General features: G+C 42.1%; 1 protein-coding gene across 3 annotated transcripts in view; it reads right to left on the minus strand.

The window, feature by feature from the left end:
* agap1 (ArfGAP with GTPase domain, ankyrin repeat and PH domain 1) overlaps nt 1–9,847 on the minus strand; it is a 178,402-nt gene that overhangs the window by 85,075 nt on the left and 83,480 nt on the right. For 2 of the 3 annotated variants that reach the window (XM_040141921.1, XM_040141920.1), the window contains one exon: nt 3,754–3,768. The exons of the other annotated variant lie outside the window; for it this stretch is intronic. In XM_040141921.1, the coding sequence (XP_039997855.1) occupies nt 3,754–3,768 (15 nt within the window). The remainder of the gene's footprint in view (nt 1–3,753; nt 3,769–9,847) is intronic. 3 annotated transcript variants of the gene reach the window in all.

Genomic DNA, 9,847 nt, shown 5'->3' on the forward strand with positions numbered 1-9,847 from the left:
CGTCTGCTCTACAGGGGAATCGGTGGGTGACTGATTGATTGATTGACTGATCGATTGGGTGAAAGATGATGAACGCTAAATGAGAGGAGGGCGATCGGAGAATATGTACGATGATTAAAATGAATAAACATGATTTTAAAACAACGTGTTGGGGAAAGAACTACATTAGAAACAGGCACACAGTGTTACCGTAACAACCACCTGCAGCTGAATGTGAGGAATGAAGCTCTGCAGGTGAAAACATACCTGGATGATGATGATGAGTGTGTGTGTGTGTGTGTGTGTGTGTGTGTGTATGCTTGTATCCTCATTCTGTCAAAACTGAGACAATGACCTGGCTGACACATACAGAAACACACACGCTGTAGTGGAGCCGTATGACCTGAATTCTCATCAGACTTAGAAGTCTTCCTCTAATTTGACGTCTGCTTTGCCTTTGACCCCTGATGTGACCTATGACCTTTGACCTGGTCGGGTTTTCCAGTCTCAGTTTGGCCTGTTTTCTTGAAATACATTTTCTTCGTCATACATCCTCTAAAAGCTTAAAAAATTGACTTGCGCTCACATTATTTTTGATATTTCATTTCTTGTCCGACTGTGGATCAACAGTGAGTCTGTAGGGACCGTGTTCCCGTGGGCGACGGCTCAAATGTAAAAACAGAACATTTTGAGGTTAAATTCTGCTCACTGAATGAAATCCACAGTGTGGCGCCCTAATGTAGTTTCACTGAAGTTCTCAGATGTGATTCTTTCCCATGACTCGTCCGTTATACATTTTTATTTTAAGCTCATGGGACTAGACTCTGCACTCGACCTCCGTGCTTTTGGCTGTATGTTATGTTGGATGTCGAGCTGATCAGTGGGGCTTCGTTCATCTTGTCATCTGCTGCTGACGAGGTCAGACTGATTGTAAGGGCGGAAATAAAAAGGGCAAAAAAAAAACATTACTTATCATTAACCTCCCTTTTTTTATCCTTTTAAAGTGGTCCCTTAGTTTTTAAAAAAAATATCTGATGCTGCCTTTCTCATCTTGTGTTTTTATAATGCACTGAATTACCTTTAGAAATGAAATGCGCTACATAAAAACACACAGGGTGTAAAGGTACAGTCTGATTGGTGACTTAACAAATTCAAAATGTGAAGCGGTTACGCTTTTTATCCTCGTTTAAATGTCTTTACTGTTTGGAATATTGTTGTTTCTGATTCTGCTTTCTCTTCAAATAATTATAATAGTTCTTATTATAATTAACTTGTATTTAAGTCAAATTTAATGCTCACAAACTTGTGGATTTCCGCACCATATCCCAGTAAAAAAAACCCACACATTTGTTTTTTCCTGAGAGTAAAGAGACTCCCGCTTTACAGTTACTTATCAAAGTGACGCCTGAACTTTAATTTTCGGTGAATTGTTCCTTTAAGGAGAGAGCGGCAGCTGCTAGTGAAAATATAAACTGCAGCGGAGTGATGTTTCAGTTCTGGTCAGTGTGGGAACAAGCGTCTCTTCCTCGGGATTTACAGGAAGTCTCCCGGACTAAAAATGGAGCCCGGACGTTAATTCAGGTCCCGTCTTCGGGATCAGCTGATCTCTAAACGCCGTGGACGAGTCGGAGGGAGCGGACGGAGCCGCAGCACAGCATGAGGAGATCGTCGCTGCGGCAACGGCCTCCGCCACACCGAGAGGGTAATGATACAGTGCATGTTTATATGGTGGTGAGGACGGGAAGAGGTTGACCACACACACACACACACACACACACACACACACTATCTCAGAATAATGTATAGCAGTGGTATGCAAACAGTGGCAAGTGGGCCAAATCCGGCCGTCCAATAGAAATATTAGGCCCCCGTGTAAAGCTGAAGTTTTCCCTTTCCTCAAAACTTTTGCATGAATGTTAGAAAGTGGCAAAAGTGAATCTGTGTGTTCAGTGTGTCTCATTAAATAATCAACGTGTTGATAGAAAAGATAATAATAATAAATGATCTGGTTCCTCTAATCATCAGAATGGAAGTGTCAAAGAAGAGGTGTAGTGAGGGGGTTCGCGCCGCTGCAGCAAAGCAGACGGCTCAGTGCTGGTGTGTTTATACATTTATGTTTATCTCTACACAGTGGGCGTGTGTGTGTGTGTATGAGGGAGAGCAATGCAACGCAGTTTGTTGTTTAATGTATACGCACACAGCTGCAACGGATGAAGAAGAAGGGGAAGACGAGGACAGTCAGTTTAAAAATAAAACCAAGACATGAAGGACGGAGCTAAATGTTCAGTAGCAGCAGCCAATCAAGGTCAGCGTCGGGTTCAGCCTCAAAACGGTCCTCAGCAGGTATGAAATCCACCTTAAAGCCCACGTTTTACACCGTCCACCTGCTGCAGGGTCGGTGTTGGCGTTTGGTGGCAGCGGCTGTGAGAGGGACGTGTTTGTTGGTGCTTCGTTTCCTTCGCGGAGGAAAACCTGACAAAGCGAATCGTGTCAAACGTAGGATGAAGACGAACTGGAAGAGGACGCTTAAATTCAAAACGATTCAGACCCGCTGTGACGTGCCAAAGACGTGCTCCGTGTTTCAGCGGTGGAACAGCATCACCAACGGTGGAACCTGAGAAAGAATAAGACCGATCGACTCCCCGTACTCGTTAAAGAGCAACAAAGACTCATGGATCGACCGGTTTTGTTATTGCTTTATCAGGCCTATGTCTTGTGTAAAATGTCAGACAAACATGTCCTGTCAGTTTCTCGCTCTACGAGAAAACGACTTCAGCTGTGTTTTTGGCTGCAACAAAATCAAACGGGTTTGAAAACTGACGTTGCGCCTGGGGCAGCCTGAACCGGAGGACCGGTCGTGATGGGCGTGAGCGTGGATTTCGTTCCAGTTCAAAGGTTTTGGTCTTGGATTCTGAGAACTTCGTCTGGGACAGGGAAAAGGTGACGAGAACCATTACTGTGCACCGGTCCTCAGAGGTGCATGTTTCCCTCAATCTCCACGCAAAGACGTCAACGTTTACTTCCCTGAATAACATTTTCATTCTTGTGTCTTTAACCCATACATTTTGGGGAATTGTAATATTTTAATCACTTAAATGCAAATGTACTCAATCAGTTAAAAAATACTTTAATATCCTGGATATTTCCTGTGTAGTTTGTTTCTAATTGAAGGGAAAATTCCTTGAAATTTAAACTTTATTATTCATATACTGTATCCTGAATTGCACAGTTGCCTGTAGTGATATTTCACATCTCAACGTGCTTAGCTGACCTGTTTTGTTCAGTAACCCAGAAAGTAAAAGACTTTCTGGGTTATGCAAGAAATTTATCTCTAATTTGCCCAAAATTAGCATCAAATTAAACGGCTCTTTCTAGGAAACTTCATGGAAATTGGTGGGAAATTATGGAAATAAAGTCCATGATTACTCCAGTGGCAAACTCCGGGCTCCACATAAAAGGACTGATGTACACAGAAAAAAAAAACTGGAACTGTCCATTAAAACGTCTCAGCTTTCATTACATGTCATTTTCTGGTCTGCTGGGGGACGACACCGCCACATGAGATCAGGCTTGTTCCTACTTTTGAAGTAATAAACAAAGAAGAAGCGTAGCACCAACATTTCTCTAACATTCGACGAGACTGAGAGGAGGCGTGACGCTGAACCCGCGCCGTTCTCAACACGCTGCTGTCAAAATCACAAGGTCGATGGATGGAGGGATGGACGGATAAATGGAAAAAAAAGCGAGGTAGAGGAAGAGAGAGAGGATCGTTACCTGCGTCCACGTCAGCTAGTTTACAAGAGCCACAGAGAGAAGAAAGAGAGGAAACAAAAGCAAAAAACATCAAAGATGCAGCCACAGTTAATGCGTGCACAGTCAAACCCAGCACCCAGAGAGCAAGAGTCCATCAGGGGGGAAAGTTGAACAGACCAAAAGACAAACCAGGTATTTAGGGGCAAGAAAAGAGGAAATCAAAAATGAGGTGAAAGAGGGCAGAGACAAGAGAGTGAGAGAGAGGACACAAGAGAAACAGATAAAACAAGAGTACAAAAGAAAGAAGAAAATAATTAGGCAACAAAGAAAGGAAAAAGGAAATAAAGGAGAATAAATAGAAACCAAGAGAAATGTGTGCATACAGAGTTTTATATACGGTTCAGCTGGAGGTCAGAGAATAAAACACAAAACACATGATGAGCATCTGAAAAGCTCCTGCACAACAAAGACAGGACAGAGATTTAAATGATCGTGGCTGGACATGTTCACTTCTAGTTTTCTTTTTCCTTTGTGATCATCAATGAATCTATTCAGGTTTTACAATCAAAGATATCAACCATTCTTTGCTTCCAGCTTCTCTGTCGCGAGGATTCGCCGTTTTCTTCTTAGTCTTGTGTTACAGTAAATGGAATATTTTTGGGTTTTGAGCTGTTGGTTGGGAAAAAAATGTGTTAATTGGGATCATCTCAGTTAATGAATGAAGGAAATAATCACCTGATTAATCTATGATAATGAGAAATGGACAAATTTACAAGCGGAACGCGTTAAAACCTTGAAGACGTCAAACAGAACTTTTTGCCTAACTGAGTCATCTAAGATGATGAGTTTATATAGCTCCTGTCGGATTCTCCAAACAAGCACTGAGTTCATCTTGTTTTCTTTTTATGCAAGTTGGTGCAAACCAGCGTGCTTTGTAACGAGCAGACGGATGGAGGACGTCGATCTTAGTGTGTTAAACATGGACAGAGCGGCAGGTTTTCTTCTTCCCCGTTTTTCCTTTTTCCACTTAAGTCAAATGAAAACGTTTTTAGAAAACAATAGAATCTCTGAATGACGTCTGGCTACTTGTGCGAGCAGCAGCTACAGAAACATTGAAGCCACAGTCAGCAGCATTGGTTTGGTGGTTGCGGGTGATTTCCCAACCAGAGCTCTTTTCTGTTTTAATGGATACCATGTGCTGCTGCTCAAACACTCGGCTAGAGTTTGACTTTTTTGGGGCTTTTTTTTTTTTTTTTTTTTTGTGGGGGAGCACTTTCAAAACTGGCAACGCCCCCCTGGTGCAATTACCTGTACTGTCACATGCTCCGTGTCGCCTTAGCAGACCATACCGGAGTTTTTATGGCCTGATCTCTAAAAATCCAGGACAGTTTATAGTCCGTCTTTGCCGATCACAGGTTTTCAGACTGGCTGATGCTTTCAGAGCAGCCGGGGGTTCCAGTTCATTTCAGCCGTGCTGTTAAAAATCAATCAATCAATTTGTGGCTATAGAGAAAGACAAAAAGCAGCAGATACCTGCTCCATCAGTGTGAACATTTAGGGAATATTTTCATTTTCTTTTTATTGTCTGGTGGAGAACTTACTGTTGGTGCATTCAAGGACAGTCAGACAAGCCACTATTATCCACTGTGAAACTCATTTTTCAAGCAAAAATACCAAATATTTCCTAGTTGTGACTTCTGAATAGAAAAGATTTTCTTCCTCTCTTTGTCTTATGTGACAGTAAACTGATTTTTTTCAATATCAATTAATCCTTTAGTTTATAACATTGTCCATCCCAGCTTCTCAAAGTCTAAGATGACGTCTTTAAATGTCTTGTCTTCTCTAACCAACAGTTCAAAACCCAAAGATATTCAGTTAACACAGAGACATAACACAGAGAAAAGCAGGACATCTTCATATTTGAGAGGCTGAAAACAGCATTTTATGCCGTTTTTTGATTAAAAATTACTTCAAAGATTAACCGATTATCAATATAGTTAAGAGTAGAGTTTTGAGAAAAACCAAGAAAAGGAAACTAAATGTTGAGGGTGAAGCCGAAACTCAAACGAGCTGCAGGTTTCAAAGTCTCCGGCAGTTCAGCACCAACATGAGGCTGTTGGATGAGTTTTAAAAGGAAACGTCTTCAGCCTTTTTCTGCTCATTAACGGGAGCTGGTGTGAGCGCAGTCATCTGCAGCCGAGGCTCCAGTCTGCAGGATAAGAATAGTTCTGGTTGGTGGCTCTGTGGCTCTGTGGTCGCAGTGCCGCTTGAAAGCCACCAACTCCGCTCCCAATCAGTCGCCATGAGAATCCGGGCTGCTGTGTATTTTTAGATCTGAGGAATTTCAGAACAACACATAAGCTTCCCCACTCTTTTCTTCCCGTTAAGCTCCTTTTATTTCTCGGTGGTTATGCAACGATTTCAAAGACTTTTTTTTTTTTTTTATTTAATTGGAGTGAAATCACCACTTCCTCGATGGGCAGCAATGCCAAGTAATTAGATCAAAGATTTTGGGGGGCTGTTGTTTAGGGCTGGCTCGGATACGGTATGTGAAGCTGCTTGAAAAGCCATGTTGTGTTGCCTTTGGCAGAGCTGTGGTGTAATTAAGTCCGAGCGGTGGATACAGACCGTTGGGCATTTAGCAGTCTGACACTGGAACACGGAGCTGCAGAGCCACGGAGGGCATTTTAAGGAGAGGTACGTCACCGCTGAAGAAGATTTTATCGTTTTTTAGTATGCACACCTCGGAAAAGATCTGCTCTGGGGATTCCCCGTCACCACAGCTGCCATTTCTCTGCTTGTAGTTTCAGACTATTTTACTCCCGAATACAACCCTTTGGAGCCCCTTTTATCAGTCCACGTCTGATCAACTCCTTCAACGGCAAATTAATTAAAAATTAAACTGTTCTACGGCTGATATTTAACTTCAAGCGCAGTCCTTCTTTACCCACTTCAAAACATGGAAGGCCTTGTTTCTCCGCCGCCGGACCGGTAGCTAAAACTGGTTTGTGGGCCAGTTCCGGGTGGGTCCCCACATGACAAAAGCAGCAAAGTTTTCATCCTAAATAAACTGCGATTGATGGTTTTCAAGGCTTTAAACATACAAAGAGGTCAAGAAGGGTTAATGAGCCTCCGTCCTAAGGGCAAGGAGTTAAACTCCTCTTTAGGGTCCAGGCAGAGGAAGTTCAAAACACGGTGGTAATTATGTCTTTACTTGATTTCAGTGCAGCGATCTGGTCTTTTCTGTCTTGTAATAAAACTGTGATGCTCATTTACTCAAAAGTCATGAAATTAAAATACAGTAAATTCTCTAAGGTATAAAACCCTAAGGTCAGCACGAACAACTAAAGGCTGAGTAAAAAGGCTGGATTAACCTGCATTTTAGTAGCTCACGTGATTCAGTGTAACGTACATTTCCACCACTAAGCTTTGGTAAAAAGCAGCCTGTGTGAATATGGAAGTTACTCGGAGGAAATAGGTTTTTATAAAGGCCGAGGAAAATAATGTCTTTGTCCAGTCTCAACAGGACCGATGTAAACGTGTGAATTTGCTATTTTGTAATTAAAAAATCGGATTAAATACACAATCTAATAAGAACCCGTGATATATTAAGTAATTTTCTTCTCTTCAGCTGGAAAGTGTGATATTAAGTAAGATTATTATTCATTAGCATAAAATGAACTGCTGCATCCACCTGTGTAAACACTGAAGCAGAAATTCAATAAAGAAAGAACTGAAAATAAAATATCTGAGAGAAACCTGACAAATGAAAAAGCCTGAATTAGCTTCTGTTGATCCTCAATCGTCAGCACTTCAGGAAAAACTCATCCATGACGCAGTCAGACCCACCCAGTAGAGACAGTTTCCGCTCGGGAGGCTGGAGATCGGATCCGGGTTCAGGAGAGATTAGACTGCGGAGTGGAAACTGTCTCTACTGGGTGGGTCTGACTGAATCCGGATCCGATCTCCAGCCTCCAGAGAGGGAAAAGGCTCGAGTGGTGAAATATTAAAGGAACGTGGGGCTTTAGGAGAAGTGGGTCTTTGCCTGGGGAGGCTTCTGTACTGTACAGTATGTAGGGGAGCTTTAATATTGGATGAGGAATATGGCCATCACTGCAGGGCGTGTGAGCAAAGACAACATAGGAAACTACAGTTAGCTTTCTATTTTTCACAAAGGACAGTATGGACTTCTGCAGTAAAAGATTAAGCAGCTCCGGAGAAAAAGCGTGGAGAATAACCGCCTTTAAAGTTTTATAGATGGTCCTGTGTCAGTTTGGAAAGCATATTTAGTTATTTAATATAAATCCTCTTTATCAAACCTGACTCCTCACGTCATGACTATTTTTAGTGACGTAACTGTGCTCCCAGGTCTCAGATACAAAGTTGATGGGTTGTGTGATTATTACTGATGGAAATGATGGGGAAAAAAACTAACAAAATTAGGAACTAGTTTGTAATTGAATTCTCTAGAAGAGCGCTAGAAAGTGGACACATCTGCAGTTTGTTTTTTTAGAAACGGAGGCGTAACACGTAGATTTTTGGAAATATCAGGTTGGGTTTTAAAAAAATACAGACTAATGCTGAGCGCAAGTGATTACAGCAGGTTCTGGTTTGGATTCATGAAAACAACAAATCAAAAGTAATCAGTCATCTTACTCTTTAACGTTCTGAGAAACTGTTTCAGCACTAAACTCGCCCCTAAAACCACAAACTGTTGACTGAGTGAGAGCCGGGCTAGCTGTCCATCTGAACGTCCCGCTCTCTGAAAGAACCAGAAGACCGGTTCCAGAAATGTTGAACTCTTCCTTTAAAGGGTTAATTGGGCTGTTAAGCGCCCACAAACCTGTTAAAAGTAACTCGAGATACTAAAGAACAAGAAGCTGAATCAGCCGCTCGACTGAACAACATGGCTTTTCATTGATAGTTTATCGATAATATTTGCATTTTTTGAACTGTTGCTTGGTCAAAACAAGCTTTTCGAAGACATCGAATTGGGTTTTAGAAATCTCCACAGATTGTTTTCCTTCTTTTCTTCAGTTTTATTTACCGTTTTGAGAGCCCTCAGATTTAACCCTTTTCCACCCGGCGGCCCTGCCCCGGTACCAGGAACAGGCTGTGTCTGATATTGAAATGTGACCAGCCGCCGACATTTTGAGAAGGTCGCCGAGTGTGGCACACTGGGGTCTCCACAGCTCTCCGCACGGCTGAAATGGAGAGGCTGCCTTGTACTATTCTGACTTAAATGGCATTGAGCTGCATTTCAGAAGAAGAGGTTCAGTATCATCAGTGTCTAACGTGGGTCTGTTTTATATTTTGTTTTTTCAAGGCAGACAGAACAGCCTAAGGCTTAATCATGGTAGGTCCTGACTCTAGGCTGGGAACCACACATTTAATACTGTGAACTAATTTCTTATATTAACACATTTTCTCGCTTTAAATGTTTTACATATGAACCACATCAAACTAGCGCCCCCATGGCTGCTCAGCATTGTGGTCTGTGTGAAAATCAGGGCCTATCAACATTTTTTACTCGTCCCGAACCCAAACCGAGCAAACTTTTAATTCAAGCCCGAAACCAAAAAAATCAATAATCACTATTTTTCTTTGAAATTAGTACAAAACCGCCCTAAAGTATGAACCCTAAAGTTTCAGAAGTGGACTGTAGAGCTCAATGCGTGACTGTCTCTCCTCTTTTTATCGGCGTTTCTGCTCTGTTGGTCAAATCTGTGCTTTTATTTCCCTCTGAGTGCAGGATGAGGACGAGGAAGGAGAGAAAAAGGCTTATAGGAACACGGGGCAGGGAGAGGAGGGGATACGAGCTTTGAGCAGTTGCGTGCAGGAGATGGAGGTTGTTAACATCTTAATTTGCCAGCCGGGGTTTTAATCCAGCCTCAGTTTATTATTTTCTCCTCGTTTTTTAGAAATTGAGTTAATCTAGTTTTCTCTCTCTCTTTTTTTTTTAAATTTATTTTGTGGATCTAATCTTGAAAGAGAAGAGAGGAGGGTTGGGGGGTGAATCTGGATGAGTTTGGCACAGAAACGCTGGATGTCGTTGAATGCTCCGGGGTGCCTTGTGTTTTTTGGGGGGTTTGAGGACTGAATGAATGAAGACACT

Source organism: Xiphias gladius, chromosome 13, assembly GCF_016859285.1.
Source record: "Xiphias gladius isolate SHS-SW01 ecotype Sanya breed wild chromosome 13, ASM1685928v1, whole genome shotgun sequence".
In the NCBI taxonomy this organism is placed as follows: Eukaryota; Metazoa; Chordata; class Actinopteri; order Istiophoriformes; family Xiphiidae; genus Xiphias; species Xiphias gladius.